Genomic DNA, 17327 nt, shown 5'->3' with positions numbered 1-17327 from the left:
AAGACTCTGGTTAATATAAGATAAAAGATGTGTATGTTTACTTACTAATTTGGAATTGTCAAAACGGGTACACGTGTTCACCTCTCCTCCCCCGATGTCTTGATTTTTCCCTCCCCCTTAGGGATCCCCAACATCTGTGGTGTGCTGACACTGCAGTGTACCGGGGCCAGCGCGATTATAAACTTAGATTAGAAAGATTTGGTAAATGCCATGAGAAAGGAAATGACTGTATTAGTCCGTTTCACACTGCTGCTGACAGACATACCTGAGACTGGGTAATTTATAAAGAAAAAGAGGGTTAATGGACTCACAGTTCCACGTGGCTGAGGGGGCCTCACAATCATGGTGGAAAGCGCAAGGCACGTCTTACATAGCAGCAGGCAAGAGAGAATGAGAGCCCAGCAAAAGGGGAAACGCCTTATAAAACCATCGCATCTTGTGAGACTTACTCTGTACCATGAGGGCAGTATTAGGGAAACTGCCCCCATGATTCAGTTATCTCCAATCAGGTCCCTCCCACAACATGTAAGAATTATGGAAGCTACAATTCAAGATAGATTTGGGTGGGGACACAGACAAACCATATCAGTGACCCACGAGACTCCATTTTAAACCAACAACTTTATCATCTTTGATATCAGAATAGATCCCTTGCACCAAGGATCCTTCTTGTAGGCCAGTCTCTAATGAAGGCAGAGTGTTAACATCTTAATCGGCCAGGTCATTTGAAAAACAAGCCGGGGCCAGATGTGGTGGTTCACGCCTGTAATCTCAGCACTTTGGGAGGCTGAGGTGGACGGATCACCTGAGGTCAGGAGTTCGAGACCAGCCTGGCCAACATGGCAAAACCCCATCTCTACAAAAAATGCAAAACTTAGCCAGGTGTGGTGGCATGCACCTGTAATCCCAGCTACTCAGGAGGCTGAGGCAGGAGAATCACTTGAACCTGCGAGGCGGAGGTTGCAGTGAGCTGAGATCATGCCACTGTACTCCAGCCTGAGTGACAGAGCAAGACCTTGTCTCCAAAAACCAAACAAAAAAAGAAAAACAAGGGGCAGTTCGTCTGCATTCAGTGCTGGCATGTTAAGTTGGCAATCGATTTAAATTGTATAGTGGATCTTTACATAGGTGCTGATGAAATGTTTTTAGTCTACAGTAAGACATGACATGGACAGTGCCTTAATTAGTTTATTCCACTGACACTTTTGTGGTCCTTCATTGTCTCCTTTGACCAGCTGTCACATCAGGGCCCAGGGAGGTGAGAGGGAGTCCTCCCCAACAGAACAGAATCCTGTCGTCTGGGCATTTTGAGCATTTTGGTTTCTGTTTGAGCAGGCAGGGGATAATATTTGCTTTGCTCCCTGCTGCTTTGTAATCCTGGGGAATTTGGTGCAGACAGAGGGATGTCCCGGAAGCCGGAGGACCTTTATGTGCGGCGTCAGACGGCACGGATGAGACTGTCCAAGTATGCAGCATACAACACTTACCACCACTGCGAGCAGTGCCACCAGTACATGGGCTTCCACCCCCGCTACCAGGTAGGCCCTAGCAGCTCCCCACCAGGCGTTTCACCTTGGCCCACATCGTCCATTCCCCTGCTCTCTCACGCTTTCATTCCAGAGTAGGAGATAGAGAGTTCTGGAAGCCCTGGATTCCTGGTCTATTTGCATCCTCTGTTCCCTTCAATTGTCTGTGGAATTATTGCTGGAACTAGAGCACCATGGTTCTCCTGGGGTTGTGTGTTTATCAGTGGCCAAGTTACCCAGCCGTGGAAGTGGTCATCATCTTTAGCAGAAGTTAGTCCAATGCAGCAGATGCTCACCAGGTGCTTATTCTGTACCAGGTACTGGGGGTGCAGAGCTGAATCAACTCTGTCCCCATCCTCCACACTCAGACTAGGAGGGAGATGTGCACATAAGCAAAACATAATGATGTGAAGCAGGCAAAAAGAGTACTATGGTTGAGGCACAGAAATCCATTGATAAGAGGAGGAATTTGCATTTATTGAGCACCTACTGCATGCTAGGTAATGTGCCTAGGCACTTTTTATATATCAATCTCTCCCAATCTTTTATGCAATAGAAAATATTTATCCTGGACACATAGAAATGGATGAGGCTCCTGACCCAGGGCTCTGGCTGCCTCAGGCTCTGGTGGGTCACCTGAAGCCACACCTGCAGGCCACTCACGGTGCACTGGATGGGAACTGTCCTGTCTAGTGTCCTATTTACTTCACACTAAAATTTCATTGTCCCTGTTTTATAAATGAGGATCCTGTTTGGGTGGGGAGCGGAAGAGAGAAGATTTGGAAGAATTAATAAGAATTTGCCAAGGGGCCAAGAATTAATAAGATGAAGGGAGAGGGACAGCATGTGTGGGAGAGGGGAGGTGGGGTTTCCGGGGTATGGGAAGTGATGTGGGTTGGGTGTTTCTGGAACCCAGACTTTGGGGTGGGTACACTCAGCCACGAAACTCGGAGGGTAGGCAGAGGCCAGACCACAAAACGCCTGGTGGGCACTGTGGAGAGGAACGAGGACTCTTTCAGCAGGAACTCCAAGTGGAGCCCAGTGTGGGCAGAGCTGTGTTCAGACTGGTCTCTTAGTCCCATAGAGGTGTATGGAGTGCCTGGGAGGCTGGTTATTTATAAACAGGGGAGAGGATTTATTTTAAATGGAGTATTTCTTTTCATTTCAGACCCAAGCAAGGGAGAGAGGGGCGGAGGGAGAGGACCAGAGTTGGCGGGAGCTAGTCAGATGCCTGGCTGGGGAGCAGAGGCGTGTAGGGCAGCTGATGTCTTGGGCTGCTTTCAGAAAGGCCTGAGGCAAGAGCACTGGCCTCTCTTTCCATCCCTTTTGCAGAGGGAAACAGCCCCTGTCTGCCTGGCTTTGAGCTTGGCTGCCGGGGACGCAGCACTCATTGTTTGAGTATGCAGTTGTACTGTAGATGAAAGAAAGAACATATAAGCAGTTTTTTAAGGGTCAAAATAATCAGTAATCCCATTTGTTCCAGATAAACTCTCCTAACATTTTGTTTCTTGGAGATGTAGTTTTTCTTTCAAGGCAAACAAAAGCATATGTGAAAACACGTCCTTGATTTTGAAACGTAGGGAACCGAAAGGGACTGAAGGGTGTCAGTCCCCAGTCATCCCTGTCAGTGTCGGGAGTGGGTGGTGCCGTCAGGACCTCGGGCTGCATCAACAGACACCAGAGCACAGAGGAGGAGGAGAGGCAGCCGGCTGGGCTGCGCCTGGCCTGTGTTCTCAGGGGTGTGCAGGTCTGGGGGCCACAGTGGAAGACAAGGAGGCCTGGGACGCTGAGGGGGCTTGAAACCAGCTGGCGCTGGTGCAGAGGCCGTGTGACCCACTGGCTGCCGTCTCCATGTGGCCCGCACCTGCTCATTCTGTTTTCTTTTCCAAGGCTCCCTTGACCTTTTTAATGAAACTGCCTCAGTGTGTCCTCCTTAACTGCCTCCCCCAGTCAAAATCCCTTTGTCCCTCATCTCTGCTCCCAAAGAAAGGGCTCTGTGGGTCTAGCAGAGCCATGGCAGAGATTAAAGCAGTGTGTGCTCGTCCGCCTCCTCCCCTGGGGACCCTGGGATGCATACAGAGCACATGCTAGGAGGGGATGTCAGTAGGGAGGGCTGTGAGTCGGTGGGGTCCTAAGAGGATGTTCAAGCTGAGGGCAAAGCTGGGCTGGAAGTCACACCCAGAGGGGCACGTGCGCAGATGTGGGGTGTGAGGCTCCTGGGAAATGGGAGGCTGGAGGAGGTGACTAAGGGCACAGCCAGACTTGGTGACAGGAGTGAGCCCAAGGTCTCTGAATGGCAGTTTCCACATCTGTAAAATGGGGATGATGACAGTACTGCTTTGTAGGATTGTTAATGGCGGCACACAGGACAGAACGGTGCCAGGCGAGAAGTGTTATGGGAGTGTCCAAGCATATGCAGCTAGTGTTAATATGCGATTGCATGTAACTGTGATGGAAAAATACACGTATTAGAATTACAAATGAGCTCTGTAGCATGAATGCTTTAGTTGGTGACCCAGAACAGGGCTCTGGTTCAAAGCCACGGGGACCAAAAAGCTTGCTGCCTGCGCGGCACAGCGGGGTGAGGCCCCATGCAGACTGAGGATGGGAGCAGGCTCTCGCCGTGGCTGTGTGGTCTCGGGCGTGCTTGACCTGTCAACAGACCTGGGTGTCTACACTTTTCACTGGAGTCACCCTGTGGGTTTCTTGTGCTGTAGGGAAGAGGTGACCGTGAAGTGCACATTGTCACAGCAGGGTGGGCCTGGGGCCTTCTGGAAAGCAGGCCGGACTCTGACGGCAAGCTCTGTCCTTTCCCCCACACCCCAGCTGTATGAGTCCACCCTGCACGCCTTTGCCTTCTCTTACTCCATGCTAGGAGAGGAGATCCAGCTGCACTTCATCATCCCCAAGTCCAAGGAGCACCACTTTGTCTTCAGCCAACCTGGAGGCCAGCTGGAGAGCATGCGACTGCCCCTCGTGACAGACAAGGTACTGGCTCAGAGACCTAGTGGGGCAGATCCAAGTGGCTTCAAGTGGGGACTGAGCGGGGGACTAGAGACAGAGCTGCCTGATGAGGGAGTGCAGGCACCGATACAGGGACTGAACTTGGAGGAGGCTGGTGTCGCACACAGGCTCTGGAGTCACTCCAATTCAAGCCTCAGCCTTGCTCTACCATTTACTAGTTGTGTATTTGAACATGTCACTCAGTATCTGCAAGCCTTGATTTCCTCATTGTAGTGTTGAACAGTAGTAACTTGCAAAAGCTTGTGGTGAAAACTATTTGGAATAACTGATGAAAGGCCCTAGCTCTGTGCCTGGAAGATAACAGGAGCTGGGTAGTTGTTCATCCGCTCCATCTTTTCTTGAATGCTCTGCCAGGTAACATTTCGCGTAGGCTTAGGTAGAATAGTACAGTGAATCCTCTAGAACCCATGACCAACTCCGGCAATTGCTAACTCATGGCCAGCCCTGTTTCATCTGTCCCTCTCTCCTCTTCTTCCTTCCTGTTTTGTTTGGAAGTAAATCCCAGACCTCAAATCATGGCATCTATCTGTAGATATTTATACCTGTAGATATAGATATCTCAGTGTGTCTCTCGAAAAGACACATTTCCTTTTATCTTTTGAAGAGATTGTTCTGAATGTTCCATTGTCTCTGACCATTCTTACAAAGATGCTTCTTGTAGAGCTTTTGGTTTGACAGTGCTCACCTGCTCACCTCAGAGTCAGCTGGCTGCTCCTTACCCAGCCCCACTCAAGGCGGGCCATGTGGAGAAGCTGCTTTTCCTTCTCCAGAGTGCCAGGCACCTGTGGAGTTGCACCTGGCCTTTCAGACCCAGCAGCCTGTTATTAAGCAATGAAAATATTTGTAATGTACCCAACAGGCCTTCGTTGTAAGGTACCTCCTAACCCACGGGCTGGGGTTGGGTGTTGCGGTGAAATTCCATGGATGAAATATGAGAGCTGGGGTTTCTCCACCACTCCACTCACCTTCCAGCCTTCCTGGCGGAGCTGGCCGTGAGCACCAGTGCTTCACAGTGTTTGGCAGGTGCTTTGAGGAATTCAGAGGGAGCAGAGGGCCTACCTCTGCCAGATGAACTTATTGTTAAGGAAGGAGTTGAAGAAAAGAGTTATTTACATAAAAGATATAACAACCCGAGTGGATAGCTAAGCTCTATGGGGCAGCGATTAGGGGTGTTGTGTGTTCCTAGTGTATGGAAAATGCAAGGCATGCATGAATAATGAGTACTCTGGGCATAACATTAGATTCTAATATGAGAGGGTAATGAATTTGGTTAATTGCTATATGCCAGTTAGTTTCTGTTGCCTAACACACCATTCCCAAATAAGCATTAGCTTTGGGATCTGTGGGCTAGCAGGTTGGGCTTGCTTCAGCCAGGTGGTTTTCTGGGCTCGGTTGTACTCACTCACTCGTGTTGACAGTGAGCCAGCAGGTTGTCTGCAGGCTGGCTGGTGGCCTCAGCTAGGCTGTTCAGCTCTCCTCCAAGTGGTCTCTCATCGTCCAGCAGGCTAGCCCGGGCTTGTGCATGGGAGAGTTCTGAGAGGGAGTGGAACATGTAAGTCATCTTGAGGCTATGCCCAGGACTGGCACAAGGCCATTTTTCCTGCCTTTTACTGGGAAAAGCAAGTCACAAGGCTGAAAATTCCAGCAGTATGGAAATGGTCATCATTCTGAGATGGAAAATGCTGCGAAGTCATGTCAAGGGACTAATTGTGGCCACATTTACAAACACTCTACCCCATGATACCTGTACTTTGCAGAGCCATGAATATATAAAAAGTCCAACATTCACTCCAACCACTGGCCGTCACGAACATGGGCTCTTTAATCTGTACCATGCAATGGATGGTGCCAGCCATTTGCATGTGCTGGTTGTCAAGGAATACGAGATGGCGATTTATAAGAAATACTGGCCCAACCACATCATGCTGGTGCTCCCCAGTATCTTCAACAGCGCTGGAGTTGGTGAGTGTCCTTTAACATCATCTACTCAGTCAAACTCCTGTGAACGAACACTTGAGAGAGTATTCTAGAGACGAAAGTTAAACATGTGACATCAAGTCTTTTACTTTTGGACTTTTAAAGCTATTTTCATTTTGTTTGACTTTTCTATGCAGTCTCCCCCCGGCCCTGTGTTTGGTTATCCATTTAATGGATATTTTCCTTCTTTTGTTCTTTTTTTTTTTTTTTTTGAGATGGAATCTCGCTCTGTCGCCCAGGCTGGAGTGCAATGGCATGATCTCGGCTCACTGCAACCTCCGTCTTACGGGTTCAAGCTATTCTCCCACCTCAGCTGCCTGAGTAGCTGGCATTACAGACACCAACCATGACTCCCAGCTAACTTTTGTATTTTTGTAGAGACGGGGTTTCACCATGTTGGCTAAGCTGGTCTCAAACTCGTGACCTCAGGTGATCTGCCTGCCTTGGCCTCCCAAAGTGCTGGGATTATAGACGTGAGCCACTGCGCCTGGCCAAATTGATATTTTCAATGGTTGGAGAAGAAAGCATAAGAAAGCAAATGTGTGTTCCACCTGGAGAGGAGTGTTTTTCTCCCTGTAGTTTTCTCTCCCTAGCCCGTGGGCCGTGTTCTGTGACAGGTGATGCATGTCAGGAAGGTCGGAGCTGGCTTGTCTGGGCGGCCTTGGCGGCAGGTCTGCCTGGGGTCTGCCTGCTGTGGGTGTGGGTGTGAGACAGCCCTGAGTCCAGTTGCTTCGCCCACTGTAGGTGCCGCCCATTTCCTCATCAAGGAGCTGTCGTACCATAATCTGGAGCTTGAGCGGAACCGGCAGGAGGAGCTGGGGATCAAGCCGCAGGACATCTGGCCTTTCATCGTGATCTCTGATGACTCCTGCGTGATGTGGAACGTGGTGGATGTCGACTCTGCTGGGGAGAGAAGCAGGTGAGGTGGCCTGACAGCACTGCCACCCTACGAAGGATGACCAACGAGTGTGCACTCTCTGTGTGGGGAGTGCGCCCACCCCGGAAGACCAGAGGGCCTCATAGTAGAAGGGGTGGGTGTGGTTCCCAGAGCCCTGGGTGTGGTAAAAGTGAGCTCACATGCCAAGCCTGGCTTGCTTTTAATTTTAAAAAGTTGTCTTTGGGCCAGGTGTGGTGGCTCATGCCTGTAATCCCAGCACTTTTGGAGGCAGAGGGGGGTGGATCACAAGGTCAGGAGATTGAGACCATCCTGGCTAACACAGTGAAACCCTGTCTCTACTGAAAGTACAAAAAAATTAGCCAGGCGTGGTGGCGGGCACCTGTAGTCCCAGCTACTCGGGAGGCTGAGGCAGGAGAATGGTGTGAACCCAGGAGGCGGAGCTTGCAGTGAGTGGAGATGGTGCCTCCGCACTCCAGCCTGGGTAACACAGCGAGACTCTGTCTCAAAAAAAAAAAAATTGTTATTGAAGTATAATACAGAAAATCACACTATCCATTTAATATATAGACAAAAAGGAAAGTATAATACATATACAGAACTTTTCCCAAGCTGAGCACATTCATTTAACCAACTCCAATATTAAGAAAGGGACATTGCTGCCCCCCAGAAACTCCCTTCCTGCTGCCCCCAGCCCCACCCCTCCTCGCTAGCCTGACTGCTGACTCCTAGCTTTATTTGTATTTGCTGTGTGACTTTAAGCAAATGGCTAAATCATTTTGGGTTCTAGTTTCCTCATCTGCGATTAATACCTATGCCATGGGGTTGTTGTGAGAATTGACTAAATTATGGTCTGCAAATGTGTTCAGCACATAGAAGAAATGAGTGCCCGTGGGAAGCGCCCAGCAGGGTGCCTGGCCCCTGGTGGCCTGTGCAGGGTACCAGCCTGTGCAGGTGTTCACGGCAGTCTCAGAGCCGGTGCCACACTGCCTGGTCCCAAGGGCCTTGCTGCTGCTTGGTGTCAGCCTAGGGGCTCACTCTCCCTCCTTTGAGCAGGGAGTTCTCCTGGTCGGAAAGGAACGTGTCTTTGAAGCACATCATGCAGCACATTGAGGCTGCCCCCAACATCACGCACTACGCCCTGCTGGGCCTGCGGAAGTGGTCCAGCAAGACCCGGGCCAGCGAGGTGCGAGAGCCCTTCTCCCGCTGCCACGTGCACAACTTCATCATCCTGAACGTGGACCTGACCCAGAACGTGCAGTACAACCAGAACCGGTGAGCGCCTGCACCCGGGGCGGAGGAGGCGGCGGCCCTGGGGGCGCAGAGTCCTGAGTGAGGGCAGCCTGGGGCTGCAGAGGCGTCCTGGCGGTGAGCACTGGCCTGGCCTTGCTCTCCGTTGTCCCAGTTTTTTTAGTGCTGAATAATTTTGAGTATTCACAGATCATTCAGCTTCATTCACCAATTCTCATGATGCTTTGAGTGAGTTACATTGGACTGTGTGGGTTTTTTTTTTCTTGCCTTTTCGATTCATTCTCCCAATACATTGCTTTCTAGGAGCTTTAGCACGGAAGAAAATGATAATTTCCGTAGGTTTCTGTACATATCTAGTCACAGAAGTGCTCCCATCTCCAGAGGATTCAGTTGCTCAGTGTCCATGGAGGGCCTGTCTGCACCGGGCACTGGGCCACAGCCTGCGTCAGCTGCTGGAAGAGGGTGGGTTTTGGAGCCAGGCTGACTGGGCCTCTGGGAACCCGGGTTCTGCTGTGTATCATCTTTGAGCACAGGCAGGCCACTCACCTCCGAGCCCTATTCTTCTCAGCTGTAAAACGCGGCTCATGTTTTTACCCGCGGAGGTTTTTTGTTGCTTTCTTTTTCACCGATGCGCGAGGTCGTGTTGGTAACGTTTCTCACGTGCACTTGGCCCTTGGCCTCTGCTCACCACCGGGCAGTCCTCGTGTGGTTGAAGCGTGAGGTACACACTGCCTTTCCCGTGCAGAGATGGCCCTGTTTGTCCTGTGGATTTTCCTTGTCTGTTTTGCCTTACGTTTCCCCTAGAGTAAGGAAGGTCTTGAGGCAAGAATGAAGCCCACTCCACCTTCATAGCCCCCTACGACAGGGACCCACACGCTAGGTGCTGGGGGCAGTGACGGAGGGTGTGAGCCGTGCCCCATCAGACCCACCCCTCCTCTGGCCCTGAGTAGGTTCCTGTGTGACGATGTAGACTTCAACCTGCGAGTGCACAGCGCCGGCCTCCTGCTCTGCCGGTTCAACCGCTTCAGCGTGATGAAGAAGCAGATCGTGGTGGGCGGCCACAGGTCCTTCCACATCACGTCCAAGGTGAGCTCCTCGCTGCTGGGCAGGCCTCTGTGTCCACCGCCGGGGCCGCCCTGGCACGCACACTGAGGGTAGGAGCAATCGGGGGAGGCCGTGTCTCTTTCAAGCGCGTGGGGCGGGGCCCTACTGGGTGGGGTCAGTAAAGGTTTTAATTGGCATTGAGCCCTGGGAAATGACAGGCTCCGCGGGGTCTCTCTTCTACCTCTGATATTAACCAGTATCCCACAAGCTTCTGCTGGGGGCAAGGCTCCAACCAAGCCTTCCTGTGTGTTCTCACCCGCCCCAGCTGGCTGAGGTCTCAGGCCACGCTCTTCCTTGGGCCCCTGGGATGGTGCCTGGTTGCATAACTATTTGAATGGCTCTGCAGGCTGGCCCCATAGTCACACTATGTGTCCACTGGGCAGCCTCGGGGTGGGGAGGGACCTGGTGCGATTACGTGTGTTCCAGCTAAGCAGGCCTGGGGAATTAAGATGTACAATCACAGCAAGTCTTGATAGCTCTGTGTCTTCCGGGAAGCAATGCAGCCGGTGTGTCTCTGCCCGAAGCTCTCCCCGGTCCTATGGGCCCGAGCCCCTTTCTCTGTCACTTCTGTCTGTCTTGATCCTTCCCTAATGCCACCAGCTGCCTTTCCCAGCCTCTTTCCCTCCTCATCTCTGTCAACTGCTGAGTTGACAGAGTTAGCTACGCTGAGGTGGGCTGGGTCTGAGTTGGGACACCAGCTCCATCTTCACTGACCCCCAGAGGCAGGTACTGCGCCTTTTCCAGCAGTGCGGGGCCTCTCCTCATTTCTCTTGCAAAGTAACAAGACCTTTAAATAAAAGGCCCCCACTTACAACATCACTGAGATCTTAAAATTGTGTGAGGTTTGTTGTTTAATCAGAGAAAACAGACTTACCATGTCTCCATCAAAGGGCCAGACGTGCCTTTAAAACAAACTCTCCTTTTATGTCCTTCAGTGTCATTTTTAAACTCTTAGGTATTTTATCTTTATTATTTGAACATAATCTTAATTTTCTACTACTTTTGATTGCATATTGGTTATACATAAGGAAGCTAGTCATGTCTTACAATCTTTCACGTGAGTGAAATCACTGCATTGTTTTCATTTATTCATTAAATACTTACTGAGCAGCCAATCCCCATGCTCAGGAGTACACAGCCCAGCAGCCGGGGCAGATGTCAGACACGTGGCTAGTTAAGGACCATCAGGAGAAGCACCACAAAAGTGAACTGTGTGTCGCGGGGAGACCTGAGTCTGTGGGAGTTCCCAGGGAAGTGACATTAAAGCAGAGACCTGGAGGAAAAGAGTGAGCCACATGCCCAGGCAAGGGCAGGGGCAGGGACATGAGCAGGGACAGAGACAGGGGCAGGGGCACAGGCAGGGGCAGGGACAGAGGCAGGGGCAGGGACATGAACAGGGACAGAAGCAGGGGCAGGGACATGGGCAGGGACAGAGGCAGGGACAGGGGCATGGGCAGGGACAGAGGCAGGAGCAAGGGCACGGGCAAGGGCACGGGCAGGGGCAGGGACAGAGGCAGGGACAGGGACAGGATGCCTTCAGTGGGTGAAGGTGCAGAAGGGTAGGAGTGAGGAGGTCAGTATGGAGGAAGGGGAGGAGGGTGGCGGGGAGGAGCTGGGGAAGTAGGCAGGCCTTCCCAGCTATGGGAAAGTTCCAGACTTTTCTCTAGGACTCACAGGAGGGAAGCCAGTGAGAGTCTGATGTAAACGTGTTGGTGATGGAGCAAGATCTGTAGCTCAGATGCCGGCTGTGGGTGGGAAGAGCCCCGGGGCTGGGCGGGACCAGGACAGGATCTCTGGTGGGGAGCTGGCCACTCCCAGAGGCCTGCATCCCCCAGGCCCGTGGGTTCTCCTGTTTTCTCTAGACCGGAAAGCCGGTTTCCTGCATGGAATGATCAGTGTCTTTAATTCTTACTGATTGGGTTGGTTCATTTGAACATGTCTCTTGCATGTTTCCCTTGAGTAAAACCTAATCTTTCTCAACAGAGAAGTTTATTCTTGAAGTATGTGTTCTCAGTTTATTCCCCTGAGCGACACAAGCTTCCATTCTGGGCCACCCCATGCTGCCCAGAAGCCGTGGGAAGGTCCTCGCTCCTCAGGGCGGTAGTGGCCTGACCCCCCCGCTTCCCGTGCAGGTGTCCGATAACTCCGCGGCGGTCGTGCCGGCCCAGTACATCTGTGCCCCGGACAGCAAGCACACCTTCCTCGCGGCGCCCGCCCAGCTCCTGCTGGAGAAGTTCCTGCAGCACCACAGCCACCACTTCTTCCCGCTCTCCCTGAAGAACCATGACCACCCAGTGCTGTCTGTCGACTGTTACCTTAACCTGGGATCTCAGGTGACTTTCAGAGGAGGTGCTGTCGAATCCCTAATTCAGAGAAATCTCTAGAACCGATGGACTGGAATCTGGGACTCTGAATCCTAAGTCCTCAACTCCTTCGTCTCGGGGTTGACCCCACTTTATAGCTTTTGCCATTCAGCTGAGAGAGCTGAGATGCTTTGCCCGGAAGTAAGAAGATAGGAAGCCAGCCCAATTCTGATGCCCAAACTTTTTTTTTTTTTTTTTTTGAGATGGAGTTTCACTCTTGTCGCCCAGGCTGGAGTGCAATGGCACAATCTCGGCTCACTGCAGTCTCGGCCTCCCAAGTTCAAGTGATTCTCCTGCCTCAGCCTCCCAAGTAGCTGAGACTACAGGCATGTGCCACCATGCCTGGCTAATTTTTGTATTTTTAGTAGAGATGGGGTTTCACCATGTTGGCCAGGCTGGTCTCCAACTCCTGACCTCAGGTGATCCACCCACCTCGGCCTCCCAAAATGCTGGGGTTACAGGTGTGAGCCACTGTGTCCCGCCTAAATATTCTGATTCTCAGATGAACTCATGACTAGATAAATCTGGATAAAACTTCCAGAATTGATTTTTCAGATACAGATTTGGAAATAACATGAAAATATTGGCTCTGGCCCCCCAAAAATCTTGAGCTGGACCAAGCAGTTGGTATTTACTAGATGCAAACACTACTGAGCATTTCATAGAAAACGGTGCTCTCTCTTAGATTTCTTCTTTTTCAGATTTCTGTTTGCTATGTGAGCTCCAGGCCCCACTCTTTAAACATCAGCTGCTCGGACTTGCTGTTCAGCGGACTGCTGCTGTACCTCTGTGACTCTTTTGTGGGAGCTAGCTTTTTGAAAAAGTTTCATTTTCTGAAAGGTAACTTTTGTACTCTTAACCCTGCACCTTGTCTTCAATGGCTGTGGTCACTGGGTACCCTGAGGAGGGGACCTTTGGTCCCAGTCCTTATTTGCCCATGGGTAAACCGAGGATCAGAGAGGGAAGTGACTGCCTCAGCCACCCAGGAACGTGCAAGAGAGCTGGGATTTGATCTCCGGGGGCTCTCTTTTCCCTATACCTGTTTGGATAGAGGCAAAACACATCCCCCTTTCTTTTAGATGAATTGCAGACATTTTTTTAGCCTTTGTGTTTCTTGTCTTTTTTTTTTTTTTTTTTTTTTTTTTTTTTTTTTTTGAGATGGAGTCTCACTCTGTTGCCTTGGCTGGAGTGCAGTGGTGCAATCTTGGCTCACTGCAACTTCTGCCTCCCGGGTTCAAGTGATTCTCGTGCCTCAGCCTCCCGAGTATCTGGGATTACGGGCATCTGTCACCATGCCCGGCTAATTTTTTATTTTTAGTAGAGACAGGGTTTTGCCATCTTGGCCAGGCTGGTCTTGACCTCCCGACCTCAGGTGATCTGTCCACCTTGGCCTCCCAAAGTGTTGGGATTACTGGCATGAGCCACCGCACCAGCCATCTGTGCTCTTTTCCAGCCCAAATCCTTCACATCAGTGTCCCAGTCGTGGCTGACACTCTTCCCCCTGGTAGACGAGTCTTCCTCCTCATCCTGGGAGGTCCCACACCACCTTGGCTTTTACGCCAGCCTTCCTCCTGTCTGCGCCAGCTTGGTTGAGAATGACAAGCACTTGTTCTGCATGACTTGAAAACACGATTTCCAGTCTGCATTTCCCGTCCTGCTCAGATCCCTAGCTGACCTTCGCTCTCCTTGGTGGCCCTTGGCTCTGACCTTCCTCTCTAGCAGGCACTGAGTGAACACCAGCAGCATCTAAGGCCTTGGGAAAGATCAGGAGGTTTCTACAGCAGTCTCTGCCTTGGGAAACATTTCATCTAAAGGGAGGACTGGACACGAAGGTGGGGAGGGAGCAGACAGGGAAAGCGTGGAGGAGACTGGGTTGACGTTTCGCCATGTGCTGGGAGTTGAGAGGAAGGAGAATTCCTGTGGTCGGCACATGGGACAGTGGGGGCTGTCCCAGGCCTGGATGGGTGGCAGAAGAGGGGGATGAAGCTGTAAGGTGGAGTAGGTAGGGTGGGGTATGTGAGCTACTGGCTGGGGCTGAGGATGCTTGGTTTGCAATTCGACCAGCCTGTCTCCTTCCTCTCAGCACCTCAGTTCAGTCCCTGCTCAGCTTTCCTTCTGCCTCCGTGTTTTCTCCCCCGCACACCTGCCCATCCCAGCCACACTCCTGTCTCGCTAAGATTGCACATCATCCTGAAAGAAGCAAGAGGCTGACTTGGACGCCGCCTCTGCCCTTCCCAGCAGTGCCCTGTCTTGCCATTGCAAGTAGAATCCAGGCAGCCGCTTTCATCTGGAGAAACTCACCTTTTTCCTTCTCGCACCTCTGCCGTTGTCCACACAGGTGCGACCTTGTGTGTCATCTGTCAGGACCGGAGCTCACTGCGTCAGACGGTTGTCCGCCTGGAGCTCGAGGATGAGTGGCAGTTCCGGCTGCGCGATGAGTTCCAGACCGCCAATGCCAGGGAAGACCGGCCGCTCTTCTTTCTGACCGGACGACACATCTGAGGAAGACAGCGGCGAGTTTTCTGGAAGAGATGAGTGCTCAGAGCCCTCATGCTGTTGAGGCTAAAGGGAGGCCTGGAACTGTGGGGTGTTTGACTGGAATGGACCCCAGGGACTGTCTGCAGCGCAGCCCCTCATAGTACACGTGGGCCCCTGAGGCTGTGGTCCTGGGAGCCAGGAAAAGACTCCGCAGTGGGTGGGAATGAAAACTTGAGACTCCCAAGTTCTGGGCCAGCCCATTGCCCACGGCTGTTTTAAAGTCTGTTTCACGAGGAACAAATATTTGCTTCCTGTCCTGACATTCGTGTGCTTCCATGGACAAACCTGGTTTTTTTCTCTTAGTTCTAAAGAATCTTGGGTTATTTTGTAGCAGTGCCAGTATTTCAGTAGATGGGATTTCAGCCAAGTAGGTTCTCCTGTAACCTCCTACAAAGCAATATTCCAAAGGAACATTTTAACTGTAAAGGCTGGAGACAAGAAAAAATAAGTAGATCGTTTTAATAAGAATTATTTAATTGCCTATAAGTTTGCTGTTTCAGAGGCTAGCCCAAAGGCATCAAATTTAATAAAGTTAAACAAATTGATTTACTTCAGAGCAAATATGATCCTATTAAAATAATGTAGGGTAAATACCCTACCTCTTAGAAAGGGCAAAAATGCAAAGAAGCTTTCTTTAAAACTAAAAGGGTTTTCTGGGGGGGGTTGGGGAGGAGGAAATGAGGCTAACAGAGGTTGACCAAAAATTTGCCTTACAAAGGAGAAAGGACCACATTGCTTACTTGAAACAAACAATGAAAACAACCAAAAAACAATGAAAACAACCAAAGTGATATATAAAATACTTGATGAGAACTAGACTTATGACTGTAATTTACTAGAGTTTAGTTTTCAGTTCCTGAAGTAGCTCATTTTCTCTTACTGATGTTTGGTTCCTCAGGGAAGAATCTCACTTGACTAGAGAGGAGGTGGGAACAGAAGAGAGGAGGCAGGGAGATGGATTTCTTAGGGCTCACCCCTTCACAGGCTGACAGAATGGTTTTTTGTTTTTTTTTTTTTTGAGACAGAGTCTCGCTCTGTTGCCCAGGCTGGAGTGCAGTGGTGATCTCGACTCACTGCAAGCTCCGCCTCCTGGATTCACACCAGTCTCCTGCCTCAGCCTCCCAAGTAGCTGGGACTACAGGCGCCCGCCACCATGCCTAGCTAATTTTTTGTATTTTTTAGTAGAGATGGGGTTTCACCGTGTTAGCCAGGATGGTCTCGATCTCCTTATCTTGTGATCCGCCTGCCTCGGCCTCCCAAAGTGCTGGGATTACAGGCGTGAACCACTGTGCCCGGCCCAGAATGGTTTTTAAAGCCGCAGTTGAGAGGCCACCCATTGCCCAGGCACCTGGACAGTGATCATCTTGTTCATCTTGTTCAATCCTTTCTTGTGTGATTGGAATTACTCTTCCCCTTTGAAAGATGAGAAGGTTGAGATGCAAAGAGTCTACCTTTCCAAGGTCTCACTGCTGGAAAGAGCTAGAAGCACAGTTCAAAGTTCTGATCTCTGGACTCTGCAGTCCAGGTCTCCCTTCTCCCACTCTCCTACCCTCAATGCCACACTGGTTTTGAAGTGGCACATAACTTGAAGGAAAAGTTTAAAGACAGTTCAAGGTAATCATCAGAATGCATTCTTTTTTTTTTTTTTTTTTTTGAGACGGAGTTTCACTCTTGCTGCCCAGGCTGGAATGCAATGGTGCGATCTCGGCTCACTGCAACCTCTGCCTCCTGGGTTCAAGTGATTCTCCAGCCTCAGCCTCCCAAGTAGCTGGGATTATGGGCGCCCACCACCACGCCCAGCTAATTTTTTTTTTTTTTTTTTTTTTTTTTAGTAGAGATGGGTTTTCGCCGTGTTGGCCAGGCTGGTCTTGAGCTCCTGGCCTCAGGTGATCTGCCCACCTCAGCCTCCCAAAGTGCTGGGATTACAGGCACCTGGCCTCAGAATGCATTCTTACACATCTATCCTAGACATTTATAAGCACTCTAATGGATAACAATCCAAGAATAAATGATTGTAAAAGATGATGCCGAAGAGTTGATGTCAATCTTTTTTTCCTAAGAAAAAAAGTTCACGAGTATTAAATATTTAGATCAGTGTTTATAAAATGATCACTTTGTATATCTCATTATTCCTATTTTGGAATAAAAACTGACCTTCTTTAATCATACTTGTCTTTTGTAAATAGCAGCTTTTGTGTCATTCTTCCCACTTTATTAGTTAATTTAAATTGGAAAAAACCCTCAAACTAATATTCTTGTCTGTTCCAGTCTTATAAATAAAACTTATAATGCATGTATTGTTTTGTTGGTGAGTATTTATAGCATTGTTTTGAGAGAAGGTAGTGTGGCTAGTCATCTTTGGGGACTACCTGCTTAAAATGGATAGTTTTGGAAAAGAAATAAGAATAAAGCTGTAAAGGTGGAGTATATTAACATGTTGCAGAATTCCTGAGGATAAAAAGGCAGACTGCATTGGACATGCAGCAGAACAAATATGGAGGAAACCAGCTCAGAATGTGCAGAGAAGCCCGCCACCAAGGGAAGATAGTTTGGGGGAACTCTGAGCTTCTTGGTGGCTGCAAAGGGCGGAAGGGACCTGGGACATTTGTCTGGATGATTACCAGGGAAGTGGTTTGGAGCAGCGAGCCT

General features: G+C 50.3%; 1 protein-coding gene across 40 annotated transcripts in view; it reads left to right on the top strand.

The window, feature by feature from the left end:
* The window catches only part of GREB1 (growth regulating estrogen receptor binding 1), a 160190-nt gene extending 143217 nt beyond the window's left edge, over positions 1–16973 (top strand). For 30 of the 40 annotated variants that reach the window (XM_065527412.2, XM_074012333.1, XM_045369770.3 and 27 more), the window contains 9 exons: positions 1396–1538; positions 4353–4514; positions 6308–6512; positions 7272–7446; positions 8479–8697; positions 9624–9759; positions 11910–12110; positions 12842–12980; positions 14479–16302. In XM_065527412.2, the coding sequence (XP_065383484.1) occupies positions 1396–1538; positions 4353–4514; positions 6308–6512; positions 7272–7446; positions 8479–8697; positions 9624–9759; positions 11910–12110; positions 12842–12980; positions 14479–14642 (1544 nt within the window). In that variant the 3' untranslated portion in view covers positions 14643–16302. Of the gene's footprint in view, positions 1–1395; positions 1539–4352; positions 4515–6307; positions 6513–7271; positions 7447–8478; positions 8698–9623; positions 9760–11909; positions 12111–12825; positions 12981–14478 lie in introns of all 40 variants that reach the window. The other 10 variants (XM_065527411.2, XM_065527408.2, XM_065527410.2 and 7 more) reach the window with 5 other exon arrangements.
* Positions 16974–17327: the final 354 nt, after the last annotated feature.

The sequence above is a fragment of the Macaca fascicularis genome, chromosome 13 (assembly GCF_037993035.2).
Source record: "Macaca fascicularis isolate 582-1 chromosome 13, T2T-MFA8v1.1".
Classification (NCBI taxonomy): Eukaryota; Metazoa; Chordata; class Mammalia; order Primates; family Cercopithecidae; genus Macaca; species Macaca fascicularis.
Note: the sequence above shows the minus strand (reverse complement) of the source record. Positions and strands in the feature narration are given on the sequence as shown.